We start from the raw sequence: 22,896 nt of genomic DNA, 5'->3' as shown, positions 1-22,896 counted from the left end.
CTGCAGTTGTCCATAATCTAAAGCAAGTCAAGATCCCAGCATCTAGCTGACTGACCATCCTCCTCCTCTCAAACACATGTTGCTCCGGGAGGACACTTCGGTACTTCCCGAGAACCTCACAACCACTACCAGATGTGTGTTGGGAGAGATACCGACATCTGCCACTTCAATGGGATGGTGCTACCTCTGTGTGTGTTAATGTGGAAATCCCAGAAATACAGTATGTCGGCTTGCATGAACAGCAGCAGTGTTTTGCAAAAGACCTTCAGAAATATAGGAATTCCAACTCCCAAAAACCTGCCTTTGTAGTGGTTCTGTTACACTAACACACATTTGAGGAAGGTCTATGACTTTTGCTGAGAAATTTTAAGAGAGTCCAAAATTTTCGTTCGATTTTCACTAATTTGGTTATGTAAGTTTTACCATCAGAGAAAATGTTTAAAAAATGTCATTTATATGACACTAAAAAATTTTAACTACTTAATTTTCTGTGTTTTCAGCAGCATCGGTGAAATATTTATCTGCTGCACAGTGTGGTGTACTAAAAGATGAATTACGTTTGGCCTGTAGGTGGCAGTCTCACCACAGCCATTCAAGATGGGGCCTGAAGTCAAATTGGTGGCAAAGGTGAAAATGACTGTCTTACACGATTATTGAGTAATAAGCAGTAATGTGGCCGAATTCTCTATGTACTAGTTATATATACTAAAATCTGCTTGGATTTCTTGGATTTTCATTATTGTAGTATCAGTCATCTGTGTGCAGATCTAAATACTGAATATTAAGCGGGTAATGTAACAAATTTGCATAAGATCTTTTATTGTGTAAATGTTAATTAAAATGCACATTTGGTTTAACGTTCTCTTTAAGGAACTTAAAGCTTCTACACTGAATGCCATCAAATTCAGTCAGGTGAGTATGACTTTTAAAGTACAGTAGTACAGTATTTACACTCCTGCAGTTATTCTGGCAGTTACTTGATCTAAACTTCCAGGAAATATTGCATTCTATCTTACCTTTATTGCCAGTGAAGTAATCTGAGGCTCGTAGTGAAACACGTAACATGCTCTCCTGCTGTCTAAGCCCAGAGTACTCGTTATGGCCTGTTGGAAATTATTGTCTTCTTTTTCTAGACAGCTTTTGAAGTTCAACTTTCATATATTTTAAATTAAGTGTGACACAACTTCAAATTGAAAGTAAAACTGAATTTATTTCATTCACATCCTGTATACTTTCTGACCCCCAGCAGTGTCAGCCTCCCCTTGTCATGCGTCCATAAAGCATTCTTAAACACTTTAGCAGCTCTTTGTGTCTCGGCAGGCTGCAGGTTAACACAAGCACTACTTGACAGAGAGAAAGAGAGAAGGGAGGGGGGCCAAAGAGGGAAATGAGGTCCGGGCAGTACATCTTTTCTCAGTGGAGGCAGCGGCTGAGAGCACAGCGGTGGGTGTCTGCTACTGAGCTGTAGGTGAGGATCAGGAGGTGTTTGTTGCAACGGTTCACGAGCAGGGCCCCTTGACAGCCTCGTTTGATGTGGTTTGGCCCCTGTCGGCGGCTGGCTCTTTGCACTGGTGTGACAGTCATTGCCGGGTGAGTGACTGTCAATGCCCCGACCGACAAAAGAGGAGAAGACAGGCATTCATGGGGCCTGATAATGGCCAGGCCAGGACAAGGCTGCCATTCTCATACACTTTGATCATGTGGATTCTTTTGCACACCTTTGTAGGGGCTCCCTATTTGTTTAACACATTGAAGACGGCGGTTTTTGAAACTGCTTCACCTGGTTAGGGAAACTTGATGGAGAGATGTGTGTATTGCTAAATGCCTTTGGCATGTTTTTGTGTGTGCTTGTTAACCTCTCCTTGGTGTGCACTCTACATCACTTACATTGTAAAAATGTGGTAGCTTGTGTGTGGAAAGCAGGCTTCTTCACCCAGCTTCTCTATAGAACTTCCATACATGAACCTCGGAATTCATTTTTTAAAATATATATTCTACTCCAAGACCATACATTACAAAAACTGCTCATCCCATATCCATTAATGTCCATTACAGGGAGACTGACCTCAGAAGAATCTTGTGGTCTTATTTAAGGGCTTTTAATGGACTGATGTACTCACACTACTCTTACAGATTTTCCACACTCGTCCATCTTAAGATCGACTGAGATGTGAAGACGTTAAAATGTCCTGTCACGTTTCGTGCCACGCATTTACATGTTTATCTTTTTGGAATAATTTAGGAGAACCATGGTGTTGGGCCAATCTCCATATCAAGATTTTATTTCATCTGTGTCTTTTTTTATATGCCTCTGATAGATCAGATTATCTGTCTACAGAGGTTTAATCATTCCTAACAACAACTTGTGAAGAACTGTGAGTCTGCATCTCTCAGAACTTTTGACACCATCAGATATACAATCCAGTTATCATAACATTGCTGACAATAGACAGTAGTCACGAAGCAGGACATGCAAATGTCCTCAGTGGACAGCATCCGTACATTTGTCAGCCAGCTACATCTCACAGATAGCGAGCACACCTGTGCTAGCTCTAGAACAACAACTCTTGGACGCTCTGAAATGATAAGCAATTACTGCCACTGAGTGACATGTATGATACAACTTCCTTAGGTGAGTGTTTTAATATTTTATGCTTTGGAATAAGAGGAAGCAAGGTATTTTATCTGTGACGATTCTTATCTAAAACAACGATAACAAACACACCAAAGTTTTAAACTAGCACAATGTGAGGCTGCTTAAAAGCACTATTTCAAGGGTAAGTAGCTACAGGAGAAAGAGCGAGACAAGGATTTAGCAGGAAGGCAAAACAATTAATAATAGGGAGCTATTACTGAGGGTTTGTCAGTTCTAGGAAGGGGGTCATATTTCAGACCCTTTTGAAGACTTTGATGGTACAAAACAGGCCTCATTATAGAGATATTATCTCTATTCATACACTTACAGAGCCGCTTGGATCCCTGCTGGGAGAGATTAGGTTCCTCTACTTGGGAACATCCTCCATGGGTGCCGGCTCTCACTGTTTTCAGTTCATGGCACACCCACGCTGCATGGCTCAACTCCGTTAAGGGGGAAACTAATCCAGGATCTTTTTAGCCATTACTCTTTGGATGACATTGCTAGTCTTACGGTTGGTCTTTCTACCATGTTTTTTTGAAAAAAAAAAACAAAAAAAACAACAACCTCAAGCACTATTAGATGGAATACGTTGACATTTTGTGCAGAGATACATGGTCCCCAGGGGGCACATCTCACTGACTTTCTCAGTCACCTGATATTTCCCCTTTCCAGGCATGGCATTTGTGGTGTTCTCAACCACTACCGGATGGATTGCCATCATATTCTGCTCAGATATTCTTGCCCACACACATTAGTATGAATTGAGATCAATTCTTTAACCTTTCTGCTACTGCCATCATTAAAATTGTAATTTTTTCCACTGCTTCTTAAATGTCTAATTAATGGTATTCCTTTATGCAGGGTCTGTATTTGGAAATGATAGCATGCTCGTGCAATGATGCTTAGAGCAAAGGTCTAAGAACTACTACTATAGCCTCAAAAAGCCATTAGCACCAGTCCCGCATTTTTTCAAAGCTCCACTTGTGCTCGTTTCTGCTCTATAAAATTAGAAATTATGCATCCCTACATGCTGACTGGATTACAAATTGAAAACATAAACTAGACTCTGAACAAAACTAGCTTAAATGGAAATTTAATCAATTCTTATCTGTTATAATTGTGAATCACAAATTGCTGTAGTTTTTGACATCAAACATTCACACTATAAAACATCAAGACATTGCATGCTAAGATATTAAAACAAAGAGACACGTTATGCTTGTGTGTGTGCTCTGGCACTGAGCTCAGACTCCAAAAATGTACTTCTAAGACGCCACAAAGCAATCTGCTGCCACATCTGATTTTCACATGATGACTGAGCTTTGTTGTTGACCTCAGGAGGCGCTCAGATTTTTGACAAGTTCTGCTCTACATTGGAATGATTGTATGATTTTAATTACAGGAAATTTCAGAATAGGAAGGACAACTGGGACTTCCTTGGGACTCTTTTTGCCCATTTTGCTGTCCATGGCTTTATGTCTTTGTATTGTTGTGTTTTGGCAGTGACACAAACATAATTATTTGTATTTAATTATTCTTTACTTTAAGTGGGCTTCTCTTCTTGACTAAAATACTTTAAAAAAAATTGTATTGCACATTTTGGGAGTGTCTGACGTTGTTTTGAGCATCATTAGTGAAATATTGTAAAAGTACATGTTGAGGCCAATGAAGAGCTTAGAGTAAATAACATGTGCAACAACCTGGGAGCTTCCTTTGTCCAAGAATAGTAAGCAGAGGGAATTCAGCAAAGGGAAAAAAAGGGGGCTTTTGTTCATGATGAAGCAAAGACCTTACGTCAATTTCATAACAAAGACCTTCTTCCGACCGGGCAAAGACAGAATGTTAGGTTGGCTGGTGTTTCTAAATTGTCTGTAGGTGTGAATGGGAGAGTGACTGGTTTTAGCCTTGTGATAGACCTCTTCAGGATGTACCCTGGCTCTCTCCATATGGCAGCTGGGATAGGCTCTAGCCCAATCACGACCCTGAATTGGATAAGCGGACAAAAATAGATGGAGAGATGCTTCTCTTCGTCTGCATGTTCCTCTTACTATTTTAAGTGATGCTGATAAGCTCGTTTAAAGCTCCTTTAAATTCTGATAAGCTGAAGAGAAATGGAAGCAACGTTTTTAGATTTATGCTGAAACTAGTCTTTACATGGAGGCTGGCAGGCACCAAGTTCAAGATCACAATGGCATGTATAGGAATGGTTTGAGCGATCTGGGATTAAAAGTTGAGCGTAATTAGTATGTGACAGAACGCTACAACAAAGCTGGACATCCAGGCAATGATATACCTGCTGCTCGGTCTGTGGCTTCTTGTCAGACTCGGGGACCACAACATTGTTTTTTGTAGACATTTCCCTCATTACTGGGTTTCAAAAATGTCGGTTTACTATTTTAGTACCTGGTCAGTACCAGGTACTATGACCTAATATGAAACCCTGAAAGCTGGGGCAAACTGTGGCCATGCAAAAAGGGCTCAAGTCTCTAGCAGCAGTCAAAAAGCCCACAGAGTGTGAAGTGACTGTCCCACTTGTGAACGTGAAGCCCTCGGAAACACCTCCAGCACTGGACAAGTGTGGCCTCAGGTCAGGGTGCTAATTGAAACGAGGACCCAAATAAAGAAAAGGAGATGAGTGGCAAAGCTAATTGGTAATTTTTTTCATCTTGTGTTCTACGCTCTTACGCATACTTTTGAATCGCATTAGTTGTTCCTGGCTGCTGGCTCTATGTTATATTCACCATAAAGATTAAAGAAAAGAAGAAAGGAAGTGAATCTTTTTACCAAAATGACAAAATTTTCCATAAATTTCAAAACTATTCAAGAGGTTTTTGTTAGTTTTCTTTATATTGTTAAAAATTTTAATAAAATAACGCATTGACTGTGCTCGTTTACCTTGATCTAATCAGGCTTATTACACAGCCTCTAAAAACAGACAAGTGGGTGAACTCACAAAAAAAAGGTGTTCTTCATTTCCATCCTGCTCTGCCAAATTAAATGGTAAAGATCAGAGACGCCGTTCCATTGAAATATTAACAAAGGTGATCAGAAAGACTCTCAGACTTCATCTGGACTAGGTCTACCAACACTCACAACCTGCTCTGTGTTTCTGACTGCTTGATGATTCAAACCAGCAACCATTAAAAAAAGGGGGGAAGGCTCCCTTAATTTGCCCCATGTGCAGAGTGAAAGTGTCAAAAAAGGTTTAACTGAACAGCAATCGAGCTGATTTGACTCTCACCGTTCACATCTTGAAAGACAGTTTGAACCTCTCCAGGTGTCTGTAACCACAAAAAGCAGAAAAAATCCTCAAGTTTAAAGGCAAACTACCTATTTCTCACAGAGCAAAGTTTTCTGTAAGAGATTAAAATGAGGATGGTGTTTGATGTAAGGCTTCTCATTTGTTTGAAATGGTTATGAATGAGTGCAGTGGCCCCATCCCCCCACCCTTCTCCTGGCCCTGCCCAGGATAAAATGCAGGACAACTGAGCCGCTGCCTTCACAGAAGAGAGGACTGACTGACTGCACACAGCAGAGCGTGGCTTCGCTTGCCTCACTGCTTCGCTGCCCTGTGCTCGCAGACTCTGACACACACAGACACACTCTCGCTGCCTCTCTCTGTCACAAACACCTCCCATACTCACTCCCTCTCTTTCTCACTCACTCTTTCTCTCTCAGTATCACATACACACACGCACACACACACACACACACACACACACACACACACTAGAAGTAGTCAACTCTTTCTCTGCCACGGGTCAGCAATTCAGACAGGCAACTTGTTCCTACCCAGCTGGAAACAGCAGAGCATTGCAAGGTGCACGCACACATGCTTAAACTGGCACAGAAACACACTTGTACATTTACACTCACTCATTCAAACACACGTATGTGAATCCTCATAGAGCCCAGGACTTTAATTATGGACCAGTGAAGAAGACTTCAGTCAAAGGAAGAGACGACAAACAAGCAAGGAGCAGCATCAAGGAGGAACTTCAAAAAACTGGATTTGTTAAATTGCGACACTTTGTTAAAGGAGGAGAAAAAAAGAATAAAAAAAACACAACTGAAGATGACAACTGGAGGAACTCTGGCAAAACTGATTCTGTAGGAAGGAAGGCCCGCTTTCAGCTCAAAGTGGAGACTGGCTGTGACATCCAGAGGATTTGCTGTAAGTGCCGCTTCCCTTCCTTCTCTCCCTCCACAGGGACTTCTCCTGATCATCAGCATGCCTACAGCTTGCACAAGGTGCACCTTGGGAGTCTGACCCACCATGTGCAGATGGACGGCGTCCGCAGTTAATTTCTGTCCTGAAGCTGCCCTCAGCACCACCGCTACAACTGCAGCCTCTGCCGGTCCACATTTCCCCCTGCCTAGTGCAGCCTCACTCTGCCTGGCATGCTTCACCGTGCTCTTGGTCACCGCTGGTACTGTCACGGGGGCCTGTCCTCCTCGAGTAGGGCATGAACCCCTTCAGGTGCTCGCAAGCGGAATCAACTGTTCATGGACACTGGAAAGGCACACGCGCAGTTATAATCACTTAGAGGGTGACGTCCGACTTCGGCGACTTTACTCTGCCAACAAGTTCTTCCTCTGCATTGACAAAACCGGCAAGGTGGACGGCACTCGACGTAAAAACTACGCTGACAGTAAGTAAAGTGAGAAAAAGTTGCATATCTGAAATTTGTGTCAGAGGGAGGATGCCCTGTGACGTTTTCGGATTTATTTTTATGGCTGAACTTTCTTATCTGTTCACTTTTACAGCTGTTTATGGGGATATCCCTTAGTCATATCACTGCTGAGCAATTTGTGTTGCGTTGTTTAGAGCAGGGCGGAAGCGTTGCTAGGTAGGAAGGGAATAACCTAGAGATGGTTTAGACCCCTCGTGGGACAGCAGGCACTGAGGAAAGACAAAGTGGTCTTGGAAAAAAAAAAGTTTCCCTTTCACTGGGAATTAACCTGTCAAAACTGTGGTGAAAATGCATCAGTCATACTGAAACACATTTCTGAAACACTTTTTTCCAACACAGACCAATTTGTAATCTTCACAGTTCATCTGCTCTGTTGGTAAATGGTAAATGGACTGGTCCTTATATAGCGCTTTTCTACTCTATCTGAGCACTCAAAGCGCTTTATTGTGATTTTATATGGCTTTCTGTGGGTGTGCATGCAAGTAGGAATTTCATGTAAAATTCTCTAGCAGTGTGGCTTTGCCCCGAAACCCACATTATGTCTGACGAGTTAAACAAGATAAACTCAACTGAACGGGCATATTCAGACAGATCTGTGTCGTTCAGTTTGTAATCTGTCGGACAATCTATGCTTTGTGGACACTTGAGAAAACCTTGTTCATGCAGTGATGGTTTCTTAACCACCATTACTTGACCAGGTCAGATGAACTGATTCTGGTCATGATCTGACCTTCCTCTCCATTAGTCACTGGCTGACTGACTTATTGGACAGCTCTTAGAGACATTTTTGCCTTTGACTGTAATATTTATGTGTTTGGTTCTTAATGCCTTTTTATACAAGGGGGTGAGTCAGAGTTTTTCCATACAGCTACTGGGGGAGAACAGCTGCTGCGTCCAGCTAACAAGCCAGTCAGTCTGTTGCCACCATTTCAGTGATCTCCAAGCGGCAGACTGGATGACATTTGTTAACCTGTCGGGATTAGTCACCTGGCAGAACCTTTAAAAGCCACACACACTGGTATAAATTCAAATTGAGATGAATTATTACTGTGTTAAATTTGGACCCGTGGGCATATCCAAGTTGGGACATTATTCTTTCACATTAGTGGTAATAAATGTCAGCTACCATAACAAAATACTACTCCCAAACTTTGCTTGTATTTGACAGTTTGACAGAAGTCATGCCGAAGGACTGAAAGACATTTGGCAAAAAGAAGAAATTGACATTTAAAATGTCTTAAAACAGCAAAATTGATTGTGAAATGTATGCTTTTTTACTTTTTGCCAATTGGGTCATTTACTCTTAGGAGGCTGTAGTAGCCATTAATGAAAAAGTACAGTCCCCTTAGATGTAATGTCCTCATACACTTTAGCCATCATCCTCTCATTTCCTTTGGTGGAAAGAACGGTTCTTTCGGCACTCACACAGAATGAGGGTGTGTTCTGCACCCTGAGCTGAGCACCGTGCCAAACCAGCGGTCATGTAGGCTTTGCCTTAGATTTAACAAAATGAACCTTGTGGTCAGCCTGTGGTTGCAACTCACACTGGGACAGATCTGGTTTAAGACCATTTTGAGATCTCCTTTTCTGTTTAAGAGCACTGTTACTCTTGCAGAGACCTTGAAATTAAACTGTAAGTGTCCTGAGCAAGAGAATTTCACTATGCTATAGACTGGAGGCAGAACAAGTAGAAAGTTATACATGGTAAATGACGTAAATCAGGTACTAGACATGAAAGACAATGCATTATTAATCTTTTTTTAAGATTTCTAATAAATTGAGATATATTTTTTCCATCTGATTTAAAAATAGTGTAATATATATGATGTAGCTTGTGGGAATCTACTTGCAAAAACACATAGATCCTTACAGAGACCAATACCGAGAGACCCAGTACTAATTCTGCCTTTAATATACTTGTGTAACCTATAGCGTTTCCTAGTGCTAGTCTTAGCCCCATCCTCCACCTGCTCCGCACTCTGTCCTCTGGTTTGCCCTTACACTCTTGTCGACACAGCTCTGCTGCCCCGACAGCTTTGCCTGCTACACCCAAGCACCGTCCCTCACCTCCGCCTCACCAACCTCAGTTTTTCCAGCCCCAGCTCACAACTCTCAGGTGCAAAAACAGTTGGAATTAGTCAACAGACTCGCTGCTAATTGAGGCTGGAAAATATTGTATCAATCCCAGTGGAGTAGGGGCATGGAACAGCTGAGGGAAGGGGCAAGTGGGAGACATGCAAACTTAAAGGGCTCGAGGATTTAAAGGATGAGACAGCTGGACGGGGCTGAAGGGAGATAAAGAATACAAAACACGTATGTGGCAAATAAACCTGTTTTTATTTTACAGTCTTCAGTTTTAATTCATGATGAACGACTTATGAGTGTGACATAAAGAGCCTAAAGTCAATTATCAAGTCATTAAAACAGCCTTGTAGTTGAAGGACAGTTTTAATTCTCTTTTTGTACGACTATGTAGAAGCAGACTAAACAGCCTGAATATATATCAGTTATGAGCCCCCCCCCCAAAAAATAAAATCAAAATCAAAAAGAATTATTTCATGTGAGTATGAGTGTGGAAATACACAGAAAAATCACACTAAAACAAAAACAGTAGACTCCATCCACAAAATTTCCTCAAGTTTTTTTTTTTTTTCAGTCAGGGAAGTTGTAAATTATCGGCTATATTTGTTAATCAAACTAGAGACAAATCAAGATAAATTATCTTGCTATGATCTGAGTACATCCTGTCAACCTACATGCTCCAATTATAGTTCCACATATAATAAAAAAAGATTATAAGTGTTACTAAAAATAACTTGAAACAGCCGCACGAAGAGTCAAAGTGCAGTCCTTTGAGAGACCAGAAGGGAGGGTGACAACATGTTTTTCTTTTGAACTATGGTAAAGCAGAAAATGATCTAGAGGGAAAAACACACCCAAGTGTTTACAAAAGCTTCAGAGGCAGGTACACATCATATCCTGTCATGGGCTACTGATCGTAGCCTGCTAATTAGACTGTCCTGAAGCACAACAGCTGCGCAGACACACCCGGCAACTGGTTTGTGATCAATTACAATAGTTATAGGCGCCTAGTGTATTAATACAGCATATGTAATTATTAAAGTCCAGTTTAATTAACAAATGAAGGCTACTTGTAATTGTAATTGTCAAGTCTGTGATCTATTTACAAAATCTTTTTTGGCAAGCCACCCTGTATATATTTTATTGCATGTTTTAATTTTTTCCTCATATTTTAAATAGATGGACTAAATGTGTGTGGCTACAATCATCAAACACTTGGTCGGCCTCCAGTAGCATCAGCCAGTTCATAAAGTGACACCGCTACAACTGCAAAAAGTCACTGTGGCCAGACTAGCTTAATTTTGCCTCTATAGCCTCTCAGCTCTCGCAGCCGGGGTGTGATGTATTTACTAAATTTCCCTTGGTGTGCAACATGTTACTGTTTGATGTGAAAGTTTTCCAAGTTCATGGGTGTATTTGACTTGGAGCAAAACCATGGGGTGAAAACCTTCCACCCAACTGAAATATGTTGTGGAAATTATTAAAAGTTTTCATACACAGGGGAAACTGTCACTCACAAAAGAGAGACTGACTTGAATTTTAAAATCATAAAAGGACAAGACAAGTGTGGCGGACAGTCTTGCAAAGACAATATTTTTGTTTTTTTGTTTTTTTAAGATGGACAATGTCAAAAAAGGATGTGGAGTAGGAGCAAAAAAAAATTTATCTTTATTTTTTAACTGTAAAACTCAATTTATTGCATTTTACAGAGAAGTAGTTTGTGAAACAACATTTGTTTTTATTTACATTGTCATGCACGTCTTAGCACAGATATTTTCACATACACAAATTTTAATTGTTTAAGTCTCACTTGTATATAGTCATGTGCTATACTGCTACTCATTTGTGACATACTAAAGCCCTAGTTGACTACGCATGCATAGCGCTTTAAAGCAATGGCAAAACAAAGCATCAGGCAATTTAAAAATACCAATGTTCATCATCGACCCACGTTTTACTTTGGGGACAATGTCACTAAACAACAGATTTTACAAAATGTCTGTTCTGTGCTGTCTGCCATTTTAAAGGTGGAAAGAGGGTTATTCTACCCTGGCCTTTTTTTTAACCTCACCATGACTCACCATTAATTCTGCTATAGCTCAGACGGGGATGTGTGACTGGATCAACAGCACCAAGGCTGGAGGGGCCAAAGGGGGAAGCACCTGGCTGAAGGAAGTACTTTGGTGTTTTGAATTGGAAGAATACACATGTTAATGAGGCTAGGAGAAGGGCTGGGGCGTGCTCTGCTTAGTATTGAGGTGGAAATTAAAGGCTAGAAGAGTGCTGGAGCGCTTCCCGTTGCTCATTAGGCATTAAGGTTTCCTCTGGGTTGTCTCAACTGAGAAGGGATTCGTGGACATTTTGGATGCCAATAGGAGGGTAAAATCCCACGAATCATGCATTAACCCCCCAGTCTTCACTGTAAAGGCACGTCCACAGCTTGTCTGAGAAAAAAAAATGAAATCAGTACTTAAATTGTGGTTTGTGTTATTAAGAGACAAAAATACCCCACATAAAACATCACAGATACACGTTTATGTTTAACAGGCATGTTAAAATCCTTCATACAAATTTACAGACTATCACTGTCCTGGGAACATTGGAGGACAAGAGTGTCAGTGTCAGGCTAATTAGCAGAGCATCCCTGGTTTCTGCCACATGGGTTTGATGTCTTGAATGGGCCCTAGAAATGTAGCAATTAGTAGCTAACAACCTTTAGTAGTCTGGCTCCAGCTCCTCTCTGGGGTTTACGGGGTTCATCAGCAGGTTTATAGAGTCTGACTTTGGCACTGACAACCGAGTCCTTTATAACATCGCACAGCTATGGACATCCTGTGGGTGTGAAGGTAACACAAAAGGGAAGACTTCACAGTTCCAGCAACCAACAGCTTGAACCTTGACACCATTGACTGAAGACGTGCTCCTTAAGTTTGTAAAAAGCAGAGAATGACTTGATAGCAAGATAGAAATACATCAATATCCAAATGGTTTTACCAGAAAAGTATTAAGGTCCATAGTAGACCAAGACTAGCTATTCTATAAATATTAATTGGGCCATGGAGGATGAGTAGTTTTTGCATTACTTTTCATCCCCTTCGCATAAGGAGACTTGTTGCTTTCCAAAAGCTACACTATGATTTAGGTGCTTTAAACATCAGTGTAACGAGCAACAATTATTGCCAGTAGAGCAACGCAAATCTGAACATGTTCACAGCCAAGCTCTTCATTTTTAGAGTGAAAAATATGGCCTTTTCCTCAATGTGAGCACATTAGTGCTCTTATTACAGTAAGAGCTTTTTGTGGAAGGTGTAAAACATATTAATGAAATCAGCTGGGAACAGACGACTAGCTAGCCTTACTCATGCAGCACCACATGTTTGAAATCATTCACCAAAGGAAATATTCATGAAGGAGCAGCTGCCACTTACATCTCGAATCGTACACATGCACACACACGTGCACTGACGTAATCAGCCCACTGAGACAGAGGAAAGCGGTCTTGCCTCAACCTTAGATAGACCAAGACATTTTGACCCTTCCAATAAAGCCTCTCACCTCGCCGCTTGAACTGAGCCAGACATCATGTCTTGGACGGCGTTTAACCACTGGCCCAGGAATAAAGAAGCTGAAAGAGAACCCCTGCTGTAGATGGGGGGGAAAAGAAACAACTTGGCATCCCTAAATACAGTCATGGCTGACTGACTACAGCTACAAGAGTTTAAAGGTGTTTGAATTTAACCTAAAATTACTGGAAGAATTGCACTAGGAATGCAATGCACCTGTTACCCTTAAAGCACATATGCCTCTCTGTAAAGTTTTATCATAAGAGAGCGCAATAGGAGGCTATAAAACCAGAGGCTATTCTCTGAGGTGACTTTCAGGTGAATCTGGGGCTTCTCTACCATATAAGTTACAAGAACACGTGGAAGCTCTAGCGCGTGCAGATTTTAATCTCTCTCACAAACATAAACAGATCAACCAAAGCCTGCCTATCAGCCTGTGTGGCAAAATATTGACATGCTGTTAGGCAATTAAGTCATAACGTGTGTGATTTTGTGTACGACTGCAGAATGACAATCACACACCTTGCGTCTACTACGGGCTAATCGCAGTTACATCAGTGCTAAAAGTTATTAGAAAGTCAACATTAATAAGTCAACATTCTTTATCATGATGTTGTGTCATGTTTTCTGGGCAATTTAAGATTATGTTAAGAAACTTTATGCCTGACTAAAAGTCTACAGTCAGGCAAAGAACTCTTAAAAATGTAATGCTTATTTAAATAAAATCGCACTGTTAAAACTGGCTTTGGATGGTGAATGTTAAGGGGATTACCAAATTTGGAACCAAATGTAGAAATGCATATAATATAACTTGCAGCTGGATTGGACCTTAAAGGAGAAAAATCTATAAAATCAAAAAGGTTTTACTGCATTTTAACGATATTTGGTTCAAAATAATGCAATAATATGTAAGATATATTCAAAAAACTGAGGCAAAGAGGTTACCTTAGGGCTATTTTCACCATACTTACAATCAGTGTTGGTCAAGTTACTTGAAAAAGTAATCAGTAACTAATTACTAATTACTTCCCCAAAAAAGTAATCCCGTTACTTTACTGATTACTTATTTTCAAAAGTAATTAATTACTTAGTTACTTTTTAAAAACACAATTTACAACCTGAATAGGTGATAAAGCGATAGATCTTTCAGCCCAATTCTACTTTTTCTGCATAATCCATCATACAAAATGTAATCAAATGGAAAAGTCCCTTTTTAAAACTTGTTTTATCAGTTTTAATCTTTTAACTTTATGCATCAAGCAAAAATTTAATTATATGCAACATTCTCTGACTGGAATAAATTAGTTTAACATTTAAACCTATTTTCTGCACATTCCAGCACATAAAATATTTTTTTGTGTGTGTTTACACTCACTCTTTCAAATAGATGCAAGTAAAACACAGCAGAAAATAAATAAAGTCACAGACTAGCGGTCCTGTTGCTCTATTTTTACCTGTAAAGCAGGAGTACGGTAGGCGGAGGTTTACCCTGGTGCAGGTGTCCCGCAGCGGTCAGTGGAAGGATACAGCAGTTTCTCTGTGAGTTTCCCATTACGTCATAGCGCACTAGGTGCTTGCTTGGAAGTTTAGGGTTTTTTTCGCTGTAAAAATAAGTTTTCTTCCCACGCACAACGGATGCTAATGTTTTTGTCACTTTTTACGGAATCAAACTCAAAATAAGCTCAGTACTTCCACGCTTTAAACGCTGCACCTCATACTCTCTCCCACACTCGATATATGATCCATTGTTGATCTGCACACAGCTGTTGCCACGAACATCGCACTTGCTTACGTCACTGTCATGAGACATTCTTGCAAAAAAATCACGGTTTTAGTAACGCAGTAACGCAGCGTTCCTACGGGAAAGTAACGGTAATCTAATTACCGTTTTTGCATTAGTAATCCCTTACTTTACTCGTTACTTGAAAAAGTAATCGGATTACATGCCCATCTCTGCTTACAATATACTTACAATACAGCACATATTGAGGCAGTTGTTGTTGTTATTTGGCCCAAATAAAACTGAATTGAACTGAATTAGATTCAACTAGCTGGACTGAATAATTGTGTTCTAAGTTTGTTTCCTGAAAGTAGTAGCAGGATAATTAATGTAAATGTGAGAGACTAAAAACAGCAACTCTGGTTCAGTCTGTGCATTCCAACATCCTGAGACCATGCAGTCTTGTCTGAACTGCATTACAAACAACCCATACCTGCTTTTTATCTCTGAGGCCATTTCACTAAATGAACATGGGCAGGATGTGAATATCATGTCAGCTCCTTGAATGTGCGTGTACGTTCCCAACGCATGTGCCTGTGTTTATACGTGTGCCACTGCAGGAGCATGAAGTGGACCCTAAGCTGAAAAAGATGTGCGTTTCCGTTCCCTAATGGTTAATATGAACCAGACCTTACCTTGTACTCAGTTCAGACGCATGCATGTTTCTGTGTTTGCATGCACACTGACATGTGCGAGCTTGCGTGCACGTGGGTGTTTTTCTCATCTGAAAGGCCACGTCCTCATTAGAACACAGAAGGTGGTACAAAGCATTGCAGTGCTATAGCTGAAACAGCATAGTCAACATCATGCATCTTTTCTATAGCTCTTGGATCTTTGCACCATCGTTCTCCTTGCCATGTTATTTTAGACCTACTTTTAAAAAACAGGGACGAATGGGCTGAATTTTCAGAGCTCAATGTTTTTTATTTTTTTGTTCTGCAGTTGTCCAAAGCTGAGCAAAAATATCCATATGCATGTGAAACTCAATACATATGAATGTCAGTCTGTACATATCGATAAAAGCATACTTTCACTATTCTTTTTTTGACTGCCGGCCTTTCCTACCTGTCACCGTCTCTCTCCAGCTGTATCCATTTCCACCTTTCCTCCCCTGCAACGGATAGGATTGAGGTCAGGGCCCTTTGGCCAGTGGAGCAAGTGACAGCTCTGACAGGTTGCCTGATTTCACTCTTGTGCCTTTTGTCACCTCCTGTATGCCCTTCTCATTTTAATAATATAAATATGGGGCAAGCTCAGGCCACAGAGAATATTCTGTGTCCTGGTGCTCAGTCACTGGAAACTCACTGCACACCTGAATTGCATATGCACATACCTAAAACTGGCAGTACTCTCCAAACTAAATCAGGTTTCTTTATTTTTTAGCCTACTACTGAACAAATGCGCTGGACTGGAAAACTGCAAAAACTATGTAGGATTTAAATGACAGTTATTTAAAAATAATACTGATAATATAGTACTGCCATATACACATGCCAGCCAACGATGTATCACGATTCGCGTTATCTTGGATTGATTGTTGAGATTAAAAAGGTTTCTCGGTTTTAAACTTTGTAAGTACTGTTCTCATTTTATTAGACTTGCTGCAGCAGAGGACAAGACATTTGTTTCTGTTGTTAGTATGTGTTAAGCACCAAAAACATGCACTGGCCACTGGCCAGCGTTCAGTGGACCTGTTTAATCTCCCACTTTGCTTTTCTTTTAACATGATCAAGTTTCTGGTCCATCCTGAGAAGCTATTTTTGAAATTAGGAAGGCTTGCTTGATGGAGATTATTACTGTATTCAGTTGCACATTCAGGGTGCACAGTTCTTCTCATGGCCAGATGTTCCCCCTTTATGAAGTATTGTGCATTCACAATGAAAAATACTATAAAAACTTCAGGATGTTTGTTTGTTTTTTATACTTTAATTAATTTCTAAGCTTCAAAAATGAAGAAATATACAGAAAAGGTCTTCTAATTGTATTTATTTCCTAGATTTTGAATTGAAATTGGGAAATTTGTTGTTACTGACTTCAACCTGGCATTAATATCGAATGCATGCATTTTTTGAATAAGTTTAAGCAATTAAGCTGCATTTATCATACCTGCCTGCACACACATTTTTAGCTCAGGGTTTTTATTTATTTTGTTGAAGAAACTTTTTCACTCAAATTCAAAGGTTAAATCTATTTGAAAGTGACTGCAGCTGCTTGGTTGGTTCCACTATCAGTGATCTTTATATATCTTTTTTCACCAGAGCATCCTAAAGATGTGGGTAGAAACCAGCAAAAACAATGTCTTTCCCTGAGTATGCTTACACCCACTGAATCCAATCTGAACAACCAACCATATAAGACACAGATGCAATTCACCTGCTTAGTGTTATTTATTAAGTAGCAGGGTAGATGACCTCAGTTTAACGTGGATCCCGCCATCCCTGCTGCGCTCCTGGGGTATCTTAAAGTTCAGGAAAATTCAGAAGCTGTGAGTCACAAACCTCTGGCAGATCAGCTCATAACTATCTGTGAAGCCTTTGATAGTCTGCCGTCCGCTTGTTACGGATGTGATGCATGATTTGGAGGCAGTTTGCTCTCCCTGGTCTCCCTCCCTGATTAAAGAGAATGCCTCCTGGTCGGAGATTACAGCCACTTGGTACCACACAGGCACAGACGAACAGGAGTGGTGCACACTGTGGGCTTCGTTAACCTTTTTCACCTCTCCAATCCCTCAGTTTGACTACAGCAGGCCTCCACCCCCACTAACCTAAACCTTCCCAGTCGTCCTCTAGTATACCCTCTTCTGGATAGCTTGCCTCCCCATCTGCTCTTATAAATTTAGGGTTTGGTAGGGTCTGATTCGGCATCCTGGGGATCCCTAATGAACTGATTGAAGTTCCATTACATACAATCAAAGCTTTGCTTGGCCAAGGAAGCTTGTGTTCAGTGATATAACAACCATGGATGACATGCTGACAGAACCTCTAGACACACTAATGACTCGGAAGTGTGTGGTAAAGAAGAGCCCAGTGTTTTATTAAGAGTAGAAGCAATGTTTATGAGGAGTGAAATTGTTCACATGCACACACATACAGCTGCCTCCCGTGACACACGCACAACGTATCCAGATGTGGATGGTGATTTTGGAGTATTGGGTCAGTCTGTCTGGGGATAAATCAGACAGGCTAATCTGTCCTGTGAGGGGATGGAGGGTAATTGGTCACATTTGACCCCCCAACCTTGCGGACTGTGGGAACGCAGGCTTTATCTACCAGCGGTAATTGGCTAATGAAACACTTCCGCAGCTCTTCCACTAGATTGTCATCCACCGGTTGGGATAGGGTGAGGCATATGTGTGTATGTGTATGTGGCCAAAAGAGGCCAAAAGGCATGTATGTGTGGGTGAGAGTGTGTGTCTGTGTGTAGTCTAGAGAAAATGGCAGGATGCGGAACTCCCTTTGGCCATCTCTACAACTTTATCAACAGAATCAGTCTCACGACGCCTGCAGCATACTGATACATTGACAGACCACACATTAATGGTTGTGTGGTTGCCATTACAAGTTAAATTTAGTTTTCAAGTGGAAATAGTTAATGTTATTCAAATTCAATTTCAACTGATGCCAGGTCTTTTTGTAATGCACATACCAATTTGTGTTTGCAGCATACAGGTTATATCCTTTCTACCACGGTAGATAAGGTGAGTATCAACTAACCCACCGTGGTTCAAGTCATGTAGATTTTGCGTTTTGTAGTCATTTTGTGTGATCATTTATCTGGGCAAACTCATGCCCACATCAATTTAAAGATGGGAAACTCAACAGGGAGAGAGTGAGATGTGGGGGTAGAGGGTACTAAGAAAAAAAAGGCTAAAGTTACGGTCGTGAGACAATGTCTCTGAGGTCCCATCAAGTGAGCCATTCATAGATGCAGGTCTACCAGTTTGTGGAGCCAAGGAGACACTCCGATAGAGTGGGGCCCAGGGTGGCCTTGTCTTTTTGTCCCAAGCTGACCCCTGCACTCCTGCTTGGCCTCTACGCCCCTCACCTGGCCTGTCCCAGCGCACTGGTAAGAAGATACCTGTAATTTGCTCTAATGGCCTTTGAAAGACCTGACTAGGCTAATCCCTGGAGTACTTCTCCTAGCACAACCGTATGAAAAGGTGGGGGTAACTGGGCCGAGTGTGAGTCCTGAAAGAGGACCGGTCTCTGGATTGTGTGTGAGAGAATGTCACCCCTTGCGGCCGGGGCTGGGGCAGAGGGAGTGTGGGAGTCAGCTTTCAGCAGATCACCACCATGCGGCTTGTTCACAGGCTCCGAAAACCTGCGCACTGGCTTGCACAGAGGTAGATCGGCTCGGCTTTACACCTCCCTCAGTAGCCAGTGTGACAGGGAGGTAGAGTGGCCTGAAAACCTGCCTGAACACAACAACATCAGGTTATACACAACTTTGAAAGACTGCACTTCAAATAATTTTGGAATTTTCTCTGTAACCTGCTCTAATGTTTGTCGTCGTGGATGAAATCAGCAAAATTAGCAATATACACAAACTGATTCATTTATTGCTGCAGGGCTGTGAAAAGCTAAGAAAAAAGCAATAACAATAATAATAATGATAATAAGAATAATAGGAATAGAAGTTCAATTCAATTCAATTTTATTTATATAGTGCCAAATCGCAACAACAGTCACCTCAAGGCGCTTTATATTGCACAGTAGATCGTACAATAATAGATACAGAGAAAAACCCAACAATCACATGACCCCCTATGAGCAAGCACTTTGACGACAGTGGGAAGGAAAAACTCCCTTTTAACAGGAAGAAACCTCCAGCAGAACCAGGCTCAGGGAGGGGCGGGGCCATCTGCTGCGACCGGTTGGGGTGAGACAAGGAAGAGAGGATGAAAGACATGCTGTGGAAGAGAGACAGAGATTAATAACAGATATGATTCAATGCAGAGAAGTCTATTAACACACAGTGAGTGAGAAAGGTGACTGGAAAAGAAAAAACTCAATGCATCATGGGAATCCCCCGGCAGCCTACGTCTATTGCAGCATAACTAAGGGAGGATTCAGGGTCACCTGGTCCAGCCCTAACTATATGCTTTAGCAAAAAGGAAAGTTTTAAGCCTAATCTTAAAAGTAGAGATAGTGTCTGTCTCCTGAATCCAAACTGGAAGCTGGTTCCACAGAAGAGGGGCCTGAAAACTGAAGGCTCTGCCTCCCATTCTACTTTTAAATACTCTAGGAACAACAAGTAGGGCTGCAGTGCGAGAGCGAAGTGCTCTAATAGGGTGATATGGTACTACAAGGTCATAAAGATAAGATGGGGCCTGATTATTTAAGACCTTGTATGTGAGGAGCAGGATTTTGAATTCAATTCTGGATTTAACAGGAAGCCAATGAAGGGAAGCCAAAACAGGAGAAATATGCTCTCTCTTTCTAGTCTCTGTCAGGACTCTTGCTGCAGCATTTTGGATTAACTGAAGGCATTTCAGGGAGTTTTTAGGACTTCCTGATAATAATGAATTGCAGTCATCCAGCCTGGAAGTAATAAATGCATGAACTAGTTTTTCAGCGTCACTCTGAGACAGGATATTTCTAATTTTAGAGATGTTGCGCAAATGGAAGAAAGCAGTCTTACATATTTGTTTAATATGTGCGTTGAAGGACATGTCCTGGTCAAAAATGACTCCAAGGTTCCTCACAGCGTTACTGGAAGCCAAGGTAATGCCATCCAGAGTAAGAATCTGGTTAGATACCATATTTCTAAGATTTTCAGGGCCGAGTACAATAACCTCAGTTTGATCTGAATTAAGAAGCAGAAAGTTAGCGGCCATCCAGGTCTTTATGTCTTTAAGACATTCCTGCAGTTTAACTAATTGGTGTGTGTTATCTGGCTTCATGGACAGATAGAGCTGGGTGTCATCAGCATAGCAGTGAAAATGTCTTCTAATGATGCTGCCTAGGGGAAGCATGTATAGCATAAACAGAATTGGTCCTAGCACTGAACCCTGTGGAACACCATAATTGACCTTAGTGTGTGAAGAGGACTCTCCATTTACATGCACAAATTGGATAGAAATGATATAAACCACTGCAGTGCAGTACCTGTAATACCTACAATGTGCTCTAATCGCGCTAAGAGAATATTATGGTCAACAGTATCAAACGCTGCACTAAGGTCTAGCAGGACAAGCACAGAGATGAGTCCACTGTCAGAGGCCATAAGAAGATCATTTCTAACCTTAATTAAAGCTGTTTCTGTGCTGTGATGAGCTCTGAAACCTGACTGAAACTCTTCAAATAAACCATTCCTCTGCAGATGATCTGTTAGCTGTTTGACAACTACTCTTTCAAGGATTTTTGATATGAAAGGAAGGTTGGAGATTGGCCAATAATTAGCTAAGACTGCTGGGTCTAGAGATGCTTTTTGAGTAAAGGTTTAACTACAGCCAGCTTGAAGGCCTGTGGTACATAGCCGATTATTAGAGATAGGTTGATCATATTTAAGATTGAAGCATTAATTAATGGCAGGACTTCTTTGAGCAGTTTTGTAGGAATGGGGTCTAAAAGACACGTTGATGGTTTGGAGCAGGGGTGCCCAATCCCGGTCCTCGAGAGCTACCGTCCTGCAGCTTTTAGATGCATCCTTGTTCCCACACACCTGAATCAAATGAATGGCTTGTTATCAGGCATTTGCCAAACATGATGGCATGCTGAAGAGATCAAACCATTTGATTCAGCTGTGTTGGAGTAGGGATGCATCTAAAAGCTGCAGGATAGTAGCTCTCGAGGACCGGGATTGGGCACCCCTGGTTTGGAGGAAGCAATTATTGAAGTTAACTGAGAAAGATCAATTGGAAAAAAAGAGTCTAAATGAACATCAATGGTACTAAGAGTAGCTGTAGATAATATTACATCTGTGGGGTGATTATTGGTAATTTTTTCTCTAATGATTAAAATTTTATTTGTGAAGAAGTTCATGAAGTCATTACTAGCTAACATTAAAGGCATGGTTGGCTCAACAGTGCTGATCCATTTAAACGAACATCCGGCTGCAACCAGGTTTCTGTAAGGCAAAGTAAATCGATTTGTTGATCAATTATTAAGTCATGTACTAACAGAGACTTGGAGGAGAGAGACCTAATATTTAATAATCCACATTTCACTGTTTTACTCTTTGGTTCAGATGTGGATACTGTATTGTTCTTAGCAGTAGTAGTAGTAGTAGAAAAATCACGGCTGAAAATAAGATCCAGGCACTGAATATGGACTGAAATTTTTTTTAAAAGACAGAATCTTATCAGTCTCATCTTAACCCTCATCTCTCCTGAGAGTTTAATGGAATTTGGGAAAGCAAGTGATACATGGGCAGGGAAGAGCAACCCTCTGCAAGTCTTTTCTCTCCTTTCTTCCTGTTCTTTCTATCCACCGTCCTTTTTCTTTCTTTTGACAGGATGGGCCACATACAAGGGAATGTATTTGGACAGAAAGCACACATGCAAACCAGTTTCGCTGTGTCCTACTTCCCTGAGTTAGTGGCCTTTGTATACAGTTATATTTAAATGACAGCACACATGCATACGTGTGTGCTGAGTAATTAAGAGACTGACAGCATGTTTACGTCTGCAGAAGTTCAAGTGCGTAAAAAAAAGGGTGCAAACGTAACCCTGTTTCTTATTTCCTTTGCTGTTATCTTAGTTGTGTATTTTTTTTCAATTTGGTTTGATCAAAGCCTTCATGACTTCATCTGACTGAATTCAAAGCTAAACTAAGCAAGAGAAACACTGTTCAGGCTTCCAGACAGTCTGAGCTCATTCAAGGAACAGAATCAGATCTCAGGCCAAGGTTTTCAGCATACTGGATGCGCTTCTTTGACTAACATGTGGTGGATGATATGACTGAGGGTTGGCTAATTCATCTACTCAGTATGTTAGAGATTTTTTTTAGGGTTTTTATTTACTTTCTAGCCCTTGTCGGGGGGAAAAAACACTAAAAACCTACAAACTCAGTGTTTGTGTGTCACTGCCTTTCATGTTTACTGTGCGTGCGAATAGCCCAACCCCACTCGGCTTAGCTCAGGGCAGACATATCTTATAGCTGCCGGTAAAAGGATGAAATAAATCATCCCAACCCTGTA

The 22,896-nt window shown here is 41.1% G+C and overlaps 1 protein-coding gene across 1 annotated transcript in view; it reads left to right on the top strand.

Moving 5' to 3' along the window:
* Positions 1 to 6,157: 6,157 nt before the first annotated feature.
* The window catches only part of fgf22 (fibroblast growth factor 22), a 29,496-nt gene continuing 12,757 nt past the window's right edge, over positions 6,158 to 22,896 (top strand). The window contains exon 1 of the mRNA XM_085449210.1: positions 6,158 to 7,290. Coding sequence (XP_085305336.1) covers positions 6,915 to 7,290 — 376 coding nt within the window. The 5' untranslated portion in view covers positions 6,158 to 6,914. The remainder of the gene's footprint in view (positions 7,291 to 22,896) is intronic.

Source organism: Copadichromis virginalis, linkage group LG23 (genome assembly GCF_057382275.1).
Source record: "Copadichromis virginalis isolate Kocher_CV1m ecotype Utaka linkage group LG23, C_Virginalis_male_GT1.1, whole genome shotgun sequence".
Classification (NCBI taxonomy): domain Eukaryota; kingdom Metazoa; phylum Chordata; class Actinopteri; order Cichliformes; family Cichlidae; genus Copadichromis; species Copadichromis virginalis.
The sequence above is the reverse complement of the archived record's forward strand: the minus strand, read 5'-3'. Positions and strand labels throughout refer to the sequence as shown.